Below are 12926 nucleotides of genomic sequence, written 5' to 3' on the forward strand. Positions count from 1 at the left end.
TAAAGCAAGGATCTCTAGCCACGTGCATTTATCTTCAGCACATAACATTTGATCAATGCAGAATGCTGATGAGAATGGTGTCCAGATAAAGCAGGTGCCTTATTGCAAGGGGCAGGTCATTCCCACCATTTAAAGAGGACACTTGACTTTTTTACATCTTAAGGACTGTTTATACCAACTAATACTTTCTAGTAACTTTAATCCTTATTCATTGCTAAAAGATCTGCAAAGCTGATTTGATACTTTTTTTTTTGCCAAAGTCAAGGGCCTAAAACTAGAATATTTTGTAGATTGGCATCAGCTGGAGAAGTATACAGTGGAGTGTTTTCAATACATACATTTAGCAATTCTTAGTCTCCACAGAAAGGCAATATACATATGCAACCTCATGATGAAATACTGTTAGCTATTTAGTCTGAAACGGCTTGAGAAAACCATATGTTTTGATCATATAGGTGATGTAATGATCTTAATCATTTGCATGGATTGCACCATTACTAGAATGTGCTAAACAAATGCCAAGTCATAATTGGTGGCAAAATACATATTACGCCTGCCAGCTATCCTTTGACTACAGTATACAGCCTCAAATAATATTCTACATGTCTCTTGTTGGGCATAAATTGTTCTGCAGATCTCTAGCAATAGAATAGGTCATAGGTTACAAGGGAGTTTTGAGTGGAAGGGTAGGTCTTCTACACCGGGAACACTTGCTCCAAACGAAAATTCTGCAGACCCTTTTTGTGACAAACTGGTGTGGCCTTTTAGATCTACATTTCCTCCTCTAGGAAATAAAGTAAAGTCTGGAGTGAACTGTTGGGGAAAGTGTGGTGACCCTGGTGCTGGCTGAGGCAAAGAAGGTTGAGAAACAGAAATGGGACGACCATCTTGCCTAAGTCTGTTAAGGGGCAGAGCTGTGGAGTTGTTTGGGTGAGACACAATGGGAACTGTTTGAGGAAGGAGAAGAGACCTGGAAGAACCACACACCTGAGTGGTTCGGTTTGGGACTGGACTTAGTGCTAAGGGTGAACTTCCAGGAGAGTCTGATCTCTGACGTGGAGGTGGTAACACCCATAATGGCTCTGATGCTCCAGGTAAAGACTGACCTGGTGATTGGGTTACTAAGCCTTCAGATTGTATAGAAGAGGGAATTGGGAGTTGCTGGTCAGATTTTGATAGTCTTGGTTGACAAGGGTAGGCTTCTAGTCCTGAAGACCACTGTGATGTATCAAAAGCAGCTGGAGTTAAGTTGGTAGAAAGCAGCGGTTGTGTTGGACCTCTGTCAAAGCATGGTACATTAGAAGGTGGTCTAGGACTCACACAAGCTGCTGCAGAGAAGCCTGCCAGTTGATGTACATGGTAAGAGGACTGCTGTGACAAAGGTGCCTCAGCTCCTGCTATGTGTGAAGGAAAAGGTTGTCTCTGTAAGTGTTGGTATTGCCGAGGTTTTACTCCTAATCCAGAATTTGGTCGGAAGATGTTGGCTGGGAGCCGCTGGTGAGTTAAAGGTATAGCAACTGATGTAGTAGCAGCTGCTGCTTGTAAAGGTGCCTGAACCAAAGGTGTCCATATTACAGGTGTTGGAGGAGTTGGGGCACAGTCTGCCTCGGGATATGTGCAGCGGGGTCCCTGGGCCATCTCACGGTCATGTTGTACAATCTGCTGGATAATCTCATTTTCCTGGTAGTTAAGCACCCCTGACCGGAGGTCATGCTGCACCTTATGTAAGAGAAGAGAATTCTTTTTACCTGCAGAAAAGAAAAAAAAAACAAGTCATATTAATTAATGTCAACAAAATTAACACAATAGACTGTTACCTAGCAGCACTTTGGGTTCTGAGTTCAAACACAACCAAGGTCAAAATTAAGCTCCATAGAGCAATGCAGTATATATAAGTGCTATATAAGCAACATTAAAGCAACCCTCCCTACTTGGAGAGATGGCTACACCGCCTCTGACAACCTGACGCACAATGTGTCTAAGACACTACATGCTGATCTGATTGGCCAGCACTGCTCATGTGGGCAGCACTGATTAATCAAAGCAGGTGTAGTGTCAAAGACTACATGCATATTAATGCACAGTGTTAATCACGTAGTCAGAGAAGCTGATGCAGCCATTTATGTTTTTCCAGACAAAACAGTTAAAGGGGTTATGCTACAATTGACATTTATCTCATATTCACAGATGATGTCTGTCTGATGAGGACTCCATCAAACACCCCCTGTTTTCTGTTTCTTCATGATTGCAGTGAAGAGGAGTTTGGATGGAATGGCAGTCGAGCATGCTCGTTGATGCTCCCTGCAGTCTATGGAACTCACAGAGATATGCAAGCATACATTTTTCTTTTTTTTGAACATTCAGCATACATTTTTCATATGAACAAGGTTTTGTGCCTATTGGATGCTGATAATTTTTTTACAATAAAGGTAGAGGGGAGGACTGGTAGGGAGGTTGTTGAGATAGGTTATGGCTGGGACAAACAGTTTTAAGGTGGGCATGAGGTGGGATGGGATTGGCTCAAGAGTGCAGGTAGTTAGGTGTGATTTGGAGAGTAGGCTGAAAAGGTGTCGACTGTGGGACAACCCCAGCTATCACTCCATGTCACTACAACACATTTACTTCTTTGGGTCTGATGTTACGTTTCCCTCATCCAAAGTTTGTTTTCCAGGGGATCTATTAGCCATCTCCTCCATCTTTCCTTGCTTCCTAAAACTCAACATGCTCCAAACAAAATTCATTATGTTTTCCATTCAACTTAAGTCCCTTAGAGGAACTATCAATCACAGTAAATAGCTCCACACTTTCCCCAGTCTCAAAAGTCCCTGGCTACTGGTAACCTTTGATTCTGCCCTGTCCTTCAGGCCAAGCACCCAATCCTCTACTAAACATTTCTGGAATCCACTTGTTCCTCAACCTTGTAACATTAAAAATAGCAATGGACTTGGAAAAATATGGTGGATGAACTGTGATCATATTGACTATTCTGTGTTATCCAGGACTTCAGAAGAAAAGGATTTAGGGGTTCTGATTTATGACAGCCTCAAAATGTGGCCTCAGTATGGTCAGGTAGCAAAGAAAGCATGTAGGATGCTTGGCTGCATAGTTGGAAGAATAACCAGTAGAAAGAGGGAGATTGTGATTCTGCTGTATAGATTCTGGCGAGAACACATCTGGAGTGCTGTATTTAATTCTGGAGACCTCATCTACAGAAATACAGTGATAAAACAGAATGAGTCTAAAGACAAGCTACAAAAATGGTGGAAGGTCTCAAGAACAAAACTTATCAGCAGAGAAAATTTGTAAAGCCTGGACAAAAGAAGTGAGGGAGGGGACATGATCGAAAACTTAATGTATGCTAATGGTATAAATAAGGTTCAGGAGGGGAGATGCTTTTATTAGGAAGTTAAACACTAGAACAAGGGGGCACAATCTGAGATTAGTTGGGGAAAAATCAGAAGCAACATCAGAAAATATTATTTTACTAAAAGAGTAGTAGATGCTTGGAACAAACTTCCAGCAGATGTGGTTGGAAAATCAATAATAAATAAATTCAAGCATGTCGGGGATAAACATTGATCTATTCTAAGAGAGAAATAATATAAGGGCTGACTAGTGGACCATGTGGGCTTTTTCTGCCATTTATTTTATATGTTTCCAGAGTAGGGGGCTGGATGGAATGGGGAACAATTATGAATTTGTTTTTATTCATCTTGAGTTTTATGAAGTGGGACATTAAGGAAGAGATTGTTAATCAGTGTAAAAGCAGTTTAATATATACATTTTCTTAAATAAGCTCAGGTACATTAATCACCAGCTAAGCTAATCTTGTATGTCCCCAGTATTGAGAAATGTACTTCTCTATCATTTTAGTTAATGCTAAATAAAAAAAACTCACCAATTCGGTCCAAGCGGTCTAATGCAACACTTTCAAACGCCCGCCTCATCATTGGATACTCTTCCAGAACCTCATTAAAATGGTCTACACTTAGTGAGTACAATCGACAGTATGTGTCAGCTCTTACACTTGCAGTTCTCCTTCCTCGTGTCAGCAGGCAGATTTCTGAAATACGTGTTTAAAAAATATTGGTAAATTTTGTTAAAAATAAATGTCACTGAACTAAAATGTAACATTTATTGGTGAATATAAAAATGTGTTTATTTGTCGTCGTGATTCACACAAACTAACATAACTTACATGACAAACACAAAACGATAAAAACAAGGTGGACTGTGGCCTTGGTGCAGGAGGACCTACTGTTAAAAGCTGTTAGGAATGTCATCCTCTTCTTTGGCTGAAACCACCATGGAGTGCCCTATTTTCACCATGATAGCACTAACCCTTGAGCCTAGTACACCTTGATTTTTATCCGTACCCATTTCAAATTTATCATCAGAGATGCTAGGTAATAAGTTATAGCAGCCGGAGGTCTAACAAAGGCCTAATACAGGACCTAATAGGCTGCCTATCAAATAAACACTGATAGGCAATAATGCACATTAGGAGTCATGTACAGCAGGCCAATGCAAGTTGGTTTTGTTAAGCCACAACCCTAAACTCGCTAAAATACAAGGAGTACCAGACTGCTTCCTGAGCATGTGGCTTCTTTGATGCTTATTAATCTAAATTGGAGCTTGGAGACAAGAAATGTCTGGTATCTATTTTAATTTTATCAATTAATGCTTTGAATTTCTATATTATATTCATGTTAAAATTTATTTGCAGCACAAGACTGGCTTTAAGTATAAATATGTCCCTTTGATAATGAGTAAGACTGACCTCAAGTAGTTGTCCGTTTTGATAAAGAACAAGACTGGTCCTAAAGGCTATGGACCCTTTTGAGGGGCGCAAAATTTTGTTTTCACTTATGTATATGGATTGTCAATCATTTTTGCAATGAGGTTTCATTAACCATTCTACGTTGTTTGTTTTCTACATATTACTGTATATAGAAACTGCAGTTTTTGTCTCCATAGGTGATCTGGCAGTGAGGCTGGACTGAGGGCTTGGTTTTCAGTCTTTATCTTCTCTCCTACATGGTCTAATAAGCTTAATTGTGAACACAGCAAAAATAAACTTTGTTCTGGTCAAAAAGTTAACTGATAGCAACAGGCAGGAGACAAGAGAGGGAAGGGAAGATAAGCTGTTAAGGCTCCTTTAGACACAAGGATTATCTTCAAGATTCGCTCAAAAGCGAAAGGTAGATTAGTGGATTTTTATCATCCAAACCCCCCCCTCTATTTATGCTAAATACACATTTGCACCCCTATAGATGCTGTGACAATGGTTTACATTTTGCATTGAATGTGGGAATACTGAAGAAGCCAAGTATTAAAGGGGTTGTCCCGCGCCGAAACGGGTTTTTTTTTTTTTCAACAGCCCCCCCGTTCGGCGCGAGACAACCCCGATGCCGGGGTTAAACAAGAACACCGGACAGTGCTTACCTGAATCCCCGCGCTCCGGTGACTTCTTACTTACCTGCTGAAGATGGCCGCCGGGATCTTCTCCCTGTGGACCGCAGGGCTTCTGTGCGGTCCATTGCCGATTCCAGCCTCCTGATTGGCTGGAATCGGCACGTGACGGGGCGGAGCTACACGGAGCCGCTCTCCGGCACGAGCGGCCCCATTGAGAAAAGAAGAAGACCCGGACTGCGCAAGCGCGTCTAATCTGGCGATTAGACGCTGAAAATTAGACGGCTCCATGGAAACGAGGACGCTAGCAACGGAACAGGTAAGTGAAAAATTTCTGATAACTTCTGTATGGCTCATAATTAATGCACAATGTACATTACAAAGTGCATTAATATGGCCATACAGAAGTGTATAGACCCACTTTGTTTCGTGGGACAACCCCTTTAAGTCCTTTTGAGGCAGGGTAACATGTAAAAATTAAAATTAAAATATTTTTATATATCTAAAAGGGCGTGATCAATCCTTTGTAAGTAACGTGCCTGTCACGGTCAGTCGGCACCTGACGTGTGGCGTGATACCTTGGGCAGTTGTAATGGATAGAACCACTGTATAGTGTATTCTTATTAAATGTCTTAAGCTATATACAACAAAAGATAGACACCAGTGTATATGCTCCAGTAGAGATAATAGTGCTCATATCACCATCTCTCCGTTCAAATACTGGTGCCACAGTATAAAGGACAAGAACAGGAGATGTGTGCCCCTTGTAGTGAACTGGTGGTAGAGATTCGTGGTCAATATACCATCCACAAGGCTTTGATACACATGATTGTACTCGTAACACCGTATCGTCGTTCTGACAATTATGTCTCAATATCAAGGGCAAAAATGAATGATGGATATCCCTTATGATACACTAATGGATAGAAACTTCTAGTGAATATAGCAAGCACAATTATCATTGGATGATGCAGACAAAAAAGTCAGCTGTCCAAGGTATAGATAAATATGGTGTAAACTTGATAGCTGAGATATACTGCTATCAGTATGAGTACACCATAGCTGCTGCTGAGTGCTTCTTCTTATATCGTTTTTATTGGTTTTATTGAAGAGGCACTGACTATTTATAACTTACTGCAGTGGTTTAAAAAAACCAACTATATGCAGGTTATAAGTGACTGCAAGAAGACCCAATAAAGAAGGCAGGACTGGTTTATAGTCCACAAAGGAATGCCTAATAATTGGTCTACTATGTAGTACTGGGACCCGTATGGATAGCACAAACAGAACCAGTGTCAGAGGCAGGACTAATGGTACTAAGTCCAAAAAACCACCTGACACTTGGTCTATTAGTCAACTGTTTTACCCACTAAGTAGCACAGTGGTAAAGTGACCCTACTCTGATAGAAATACCATCAACGCGTTTCAACAGACCTATAACAAATGGGCTGTATCATCAGGATGGTCTACTCAAATGCAATCTCGAGATGAAGAGGCAGTCATTGATGTATAAGACTGCGCTATTGGATCAGCTGTGTTAACGGGTAGCGATGTGAACAGCCTGACCGGCTGTATAGAAATGAGCAGCGATGGTCCGTAGCCCGATGGGGGGCGTGGCTTGGTCCTTTTAAGCCCTGTCATCGGGCTACGGACCATCGCTGCTCATTTCTATACAGCCGGTCAGGCTGTTCACATCGCTACCCGTTAACACAGCTGATCCAATAGCGCAGTCTTATACATCAATGACTGCCTCTACACTTAGCTGAATTTGTTATGCAATCTCTTCATCTCGAGATTGCATTTGAGTAGACCATCCTGATGATACAGCCTATTTGTTATAGGTCTGTTGAAACGCGTTGATGGTATTTCTATCAGAGTAGGGTCACTTTACCACTGTGCTACTTAGTGGGTAAAACAGTTGACTAATAGACCAAGTGTCAGGTGGTTTTTTGGACTTAGTACCATTAGTCCTGCCTCTGACACTGGTTCTGTTTGTGCTATCCATACGGGTCCCAGTACTACATAGTAGACCAATTATTAGGCATTCCTTTGTGGACTATAAACCAGTCCTGCCTTCTTTATTGGGTCTTCTTGCAGTCACTTATAACCTGCATATAGTTGGTTTTTTTAAACCACTGCAGTAAGTTATAAATAGTCAGTGCCTCTTCAATAAAACCAATAAAAACGATATAAGAAGAAGCACTCAGCAGCAGCTATGGTGTACTCATACTGATAGCAGTATATCTCAGCTATCAAGTTTACACCATATTTATCTATACCTTGGACAGCTGACTTTTTTGTCTGCATCATCCAATGATAATTGTGCTTGCTATATTCACTAGAAGTTTCTATCCATTAGTGTATCATAAGGGATATCCATCATTCATTTTTGCCCTTGATATTGAGACATAATTGTCAGAACGACGATACGGTGTTACGAGTACAATCATGTGTATCAAAGCCTTGTGGATGGTATATTGACCACGAATCTCTACCACCAGTTCACTACAAGGGGCACACATCTCCTGTTCTTGTCCTTTATACTGTGGCACCAGTATTTGAACGGAGAGATGGTGATATGAGCACTATTATCTCTACTGGAGCATATACACTGGTGTCTATCTTTTGTTGTATATAGCTTAAGACATTTAATAAGAATACACTATACAGTGGTTCTATCCATTACAACTGCCCAAGGTATCACGCCACACGTCAGGTGCCGACTGACCGTGACAGGCACGTTACTTACAAAGGATTGATCACGCCCTTTTAGATATATAAAAATATTTTAATTTTAATTTTCACTAATAAAGGTTAAATTTTATTTATTGTTTAGTGGTTCCCTCGGTGATCCAGGGTAACATGTAACACACACTGATAGACTACTTAGCCATCAATAGGACATGTTTAGAAGCAATTACAAGGTGATACCCAAAATAAAAAGGAATCGTCTTCTGATGGCTGAAGTGTTACTAGTACAGACTTCTGTTGCTGGTTTAACATCTGCGGAACCCCTCTGAGGCGGTACGCCAGCCAACGTTGTTGGGGAAGGTTGTGCTTGGCTCTGGTGATTTTTTTCATTCAACACACTGTTCAGTTTTTCACCTGCTTTGTGAAGGCTGATTCATACAAGAAGGGAAGTCAAAGGTGAAAACAATGCTTTGTTTCTTTGATGTGAGAGGAATAGTGCACTCAGAACTTGTAACAGGGTCAAACAGTCAACCAAAGGTTTTATTTGAAAGTTTTGAAAACATTGTGTCATAATGTATGGTGAAAACATCCTAATTTGTGGCAAACAGGTGACTGGTTCTTCCATCAGTACAATGTAGCTGCCCACGCAGCGCTGAGTGTTAAGCAATTTTTGACGAAAAACGGCATAACACGCTTGCATCACCCGCTGTATTCACCTTATCTCCTTCAATGCGAGTTATTTTTATTTCCTTAGGTTAAAGGAAAACTCAAAGGAAAACCTTTTGCGGATGTTGAAGGGGTGAAACAAGAAAAAAAGCACAAGTAGTAAAAGACATCAATAACAATGAGTTTAAAGAATGCTTTGAGAAGAGGGAAAAAAAACATTTGGAAAAAGAGTACTTGGAAGGAGACTGAAGTTTCAAAATGTACAAATAGATTATTTTTAATAAATTAATTCCTGTTTCTTTTAGGTACCCCCTTGTATTAGGCTCCTACACTATAATGATATAGAGATATGATATAAAGATATCTCATTTATTAGTACGTATAAAATTACACTCCTCATACATCTCCAGTGCCATGTCTGGCCTGACACACCTCTGAGTAGCATATATCAGTTCATGAGTCCCTGGTACATTTTAAAGGGAGCCTTCGGTTCCACCAAGAGGGCAAAGCATGGCTTCAAGATGTATAAAATGTATAACAGTACATCAAGGTACACTGAGACTGGGTTCCCACATGGCATATTCCCGGCAGAAATCTCGCGGTTTGGCCACAGTGAAAAAACGCAAGATTTCCGCCGGGAAAGCGCTGCTTTAAAACCTACTGCACTTAGCTGCGGGTTTTGGAGTGGCTTGCCGCACGCTTTTCCGTTGCAGCCGGCGCTCCCACAGAGGAGAGCGCGGCCGCAACGGAAAAGAAAAAAGAATGGACATGCTGTGGCCGGCTTTGCCGCAACGGATTCGTTGTACCGTGTGGACGAGATTTGTGAGAAATGTCGTCCACATGGCTGGCTAATCCCGCAATTAGCGGCCCCAGGCGGATTTCCCGCAGCGAAATTCCGGGCGGGATTTCCGCGGCAAATCCGCCCTGTGTGAACCCAGCCTGACAGGTTAAAAATTTATGAAGGGAAGAACTCCAAAATTAAACTCGCAGAATGCCACCCCCTTCTGGGGAATTAGTGGGAAGATGGTGTGGGATTTGGTACTCCCACCACTGAATCAACTTTAACACCACCATGTGCATAATTTTTGTAACATTGTCCCATTATACCTGAGAAGCCTTAGAAAGCAACAATACACGGCAATGATAGTATGCTCATCACAGTATGAGTTACCAGTACAGAGATCAACAAGCGTTATACTATAAAGGCGTCTTGTACTATAAAGGTATATAAGAGTGGCTGATATGCCAGATCAAATGCTAAATCCGTATATGTCATGCAAAAATAGAGATGGTGATGCAATTAACTGGTTGTGCACATCATACTGATAGCACTGTAGGATTTATATGTGTTGATTTGATATGCAGACCAGTGGAGATCATTTCTGGAGTTCCAAGAGATTATGATAAAGGCCCTAATATTTGGGGACCAGGAAAGGGAGGGCCCCAGTACATCTTCTGGAAGCAAAAAGCCACGTACAACATTTTCCAAGCAAAGCTCCCCACACTGGAAAAAATGGAAGGTCCAAAAAGGTGCAAGCTGTATTTCAAACAGGGTATAAGCAAGGACACTATTTCCGACCCTGAAACCTGTAGCACACAATTTGACCTGTGCATAATAAAGTGCTTCAGAATATACCCCAAATCCCTGGAATTTTAATTTTACTATTTAGTTGAAACCACTTTTTTAATGATTTACCCCCATGTACGCTGCATAGCTTTTACATACACTATATGGACAAAAGTATTTAGACACTTCAGAAAATCAGCAAATATGCAAATACTGAGTTTGCCGAACGGTATGCTGGTAAAATAAAAAGCTGCTAATTTTGTAATAACTATTCATTCATCTGATTGAGCACTTGTGGAATGAACTGGAGTGACAGGTACGACACCTCCATCCACGCCCATCTTCACAACAATCTCTTCTCACACCCATGCATTAGGAATGGCAGCTATTCCTGCCCAGACTTACAGAGAACTTGTGGAAAGTATGCCTCGATGTGCTGTCGCTGTAATCCAAGCAAAAGGAGGGCCGAAACTTAATAAACAGAATAATAAAGCACTTTTTTCTGAAAAACATGCAGTGTTCAAATACTTTTGTCCATATAGTTCATATCTGCAGTAAAATTAAATCCCATAAGAACCCCCCAACCCTGTGCCTAGACAGCAGATTACGACTATAGTAGGGTACTGTCATACCTAGTAAAACCAGTGTAGCAAAATGTGGCATGATTGTCTTCAATGGCACAAGCTGCAAACATATCACTGGGCTAAAAAACGAATATTTAAGGGGAAAACTGCAAGTTGCACTGCACCAATTGCTGCACATTTAAAAAAAATTGGAAGAAGTGAGACTCAGTCAACGTGACAAGAAGACACAAAATGACACAGGTAGATCTCCAGAGTCTAGCTAATACACTTAACTTGCACATTGGTTGGGGATGATAGGCTGAAGAAAAGTCTATTTAGAACCTCAGAAAGCTCTCCATAACCTGGGTGTGAATTGCACCCTTCTGTTGGGCACACAATGTAGTGGCACACTGTGTAGGAGAAAGAGGTGCTCATGAAAGAGACTGGCCAGGTGGCTAGCAGAAAGATGACCAATCAGAGGAATGAAATATCCCATTTTGGAAAATCGGCTTACAACTAACCAGATGAGTGCGTAACCAGATGAGTAGAGAAGATTAGTGATAAAATGCATTGTAATGTGTTGGCAAGGAAGCTGAGGGACAGGCCACAGAAGAACACCACCAGCTGGTCTTAGGTTAATGGCCTTGTTCCTAGCAAAGTTTGATAGGCAGTAATAAACTCACAAACATCCAGAGGCAAAGTAAGCCACCAAAGTGATGAGAGATCAGGTCTTGGGTCATACAAGCTTCTGAATGTTTTGGCACTTTAGAGTTGTGTCCCCACATCAGTTTCTGTCTGTGCTTCTCCTCAGGAACAAAGATCTTGGGGAGAATTATCTTTTACTCATTGAGGAATCACAGAGGAAATCTGAGAGGGCTCATTGATATGTTGAGGCTACATGACTTAATCTGTGGGATCAAAAGAATAGGAGAAAGCATCTGCCTTGACATACTTGTCAGCTGGATGGAAGGGCAATATAAAATAAAATGGGGAAAAGAAGAGTGACCACCTTGCCTGATGTGGGTTTAAACACTGAGCAAATTGAACATACACAAGATTCTTATGGTCTGTGTATATGGTCCCAGGATGACTGGCTCCCTCAAGAAGTCTCCAATTCTTCAAGGACCAACTTGATGGCCAACAACTCTCAATCCCCATTTGAGTAATTGAGTAATTCCTCTCAGCAGGAGAAAAGGACTTGGAAAAGAAGCCACAGGTCCGACTTCTACCCTGAGGATCCCTCGGGAAGAGAGATGCTCCTGCTCCTACACTGGAGGCATCTTTAACCCCACCAAGGACGCAGTCCAGCATGTTTAGATCTTTTTGTGTTTGTCATGTTGAATTATTCCAACAAGTTTTAATATTTACCAATAAAGATTACATTTTAGTCCAATGGAAACTGTTGTTGTGCAATAAATACTAAGACATGGACAGCATGATTTCATCACACTCGCTCTTCCACTTTCACACCCAGTAAGAATCATTAAAAACAACATGAAAAAATTAGCATATCTAAAAAAAAATATTTTTGTTGTCTAAGAAGACCCTTTTGTGCACCTCACTGGCATTCCATTACACCTTGATTTAGCTCTGCATGATTCCAGTACAACCTGTACATTGTTCATACTTAAAATTCTGTTTGAACTACTAATAAGGTTATCTACACATATGTGAATGCACTTACCGCCAAAGTAAGATCCGTCAGCGAGTTTAGTCTCTTTACTGCCTTTGCTCAAGATACTGACAACACCATGCTGTATAAAGAACATCTTCTTGCCAACCGTTCCCTCTCGAATCAGATAGTCTCCTGGTTGAAATACCTCAAAACGTAGCTTTGTGAGCATCGAAGTCACAAAATTAGGGTCAGCATTGGCAAAAAGTGGCATAGAGGCCACTAGCTTACGGCAGTTAAAATTAATGATCTCCTATTGAAAGAGAATAGGGTAAGGTAAGATAAGGTAAAGTACATTCTAGATTGTGAAACAAGAGTGAATAAGGCATATTGTTACTGGCAATGAAAGTTCCGT

The 12926-nt window shown here is 41.1% G+C and overlaps 1 protein-coding gene across 1 annotated transcript in view; it reads right to left on the reverse strand.

Moving 5' to 3' along the window:
- Positions 1-419: 419 nt before the first annotated feature.
- The window catches only part of HCN4 (hyperpolarization activated cyclic nucleotide gated potassium channel 4), a 125271-nt gene continuing 112764 nt past the window's right edge, over positions 420-12926 (reverse strand). Inside the window, exons 6-8 of the mRNA XM_066589945.1 lie at positions 12584-12824; positions 3899-4063; positions 420-1748 (exon numbers count right to left, since the gene is read on the reverse strand). Of these exons, the coding sequence (XP_066446042.1) occupies positions 655-1748; positions 3899-4063; positions 12584-12824 (1500 nt within the window). The 3' untranslated portion in view covers positions 420-654. The remainder of the gene's footprint in view (positions 1749-3898; positions 4064-12583; positions 12825-12926) is intronic.

This window comes from Eleutherodactylus coqui, chromosome 2 (assembly GCF_035609145.1).
Source record: "Eleutherodactylus coqui strain aEleCoq1 chromosome 2, aEleCoq1.hap1, whole genome shotgun sequence".
Taxonomy (NCBI): domain Eukaryota; kingdom Metazoa; phylum Chordata; class Amphibia; order Anura; family Eleutherodactylidae; genus Eleutherodactylus; species Eleutherodactylus coqui.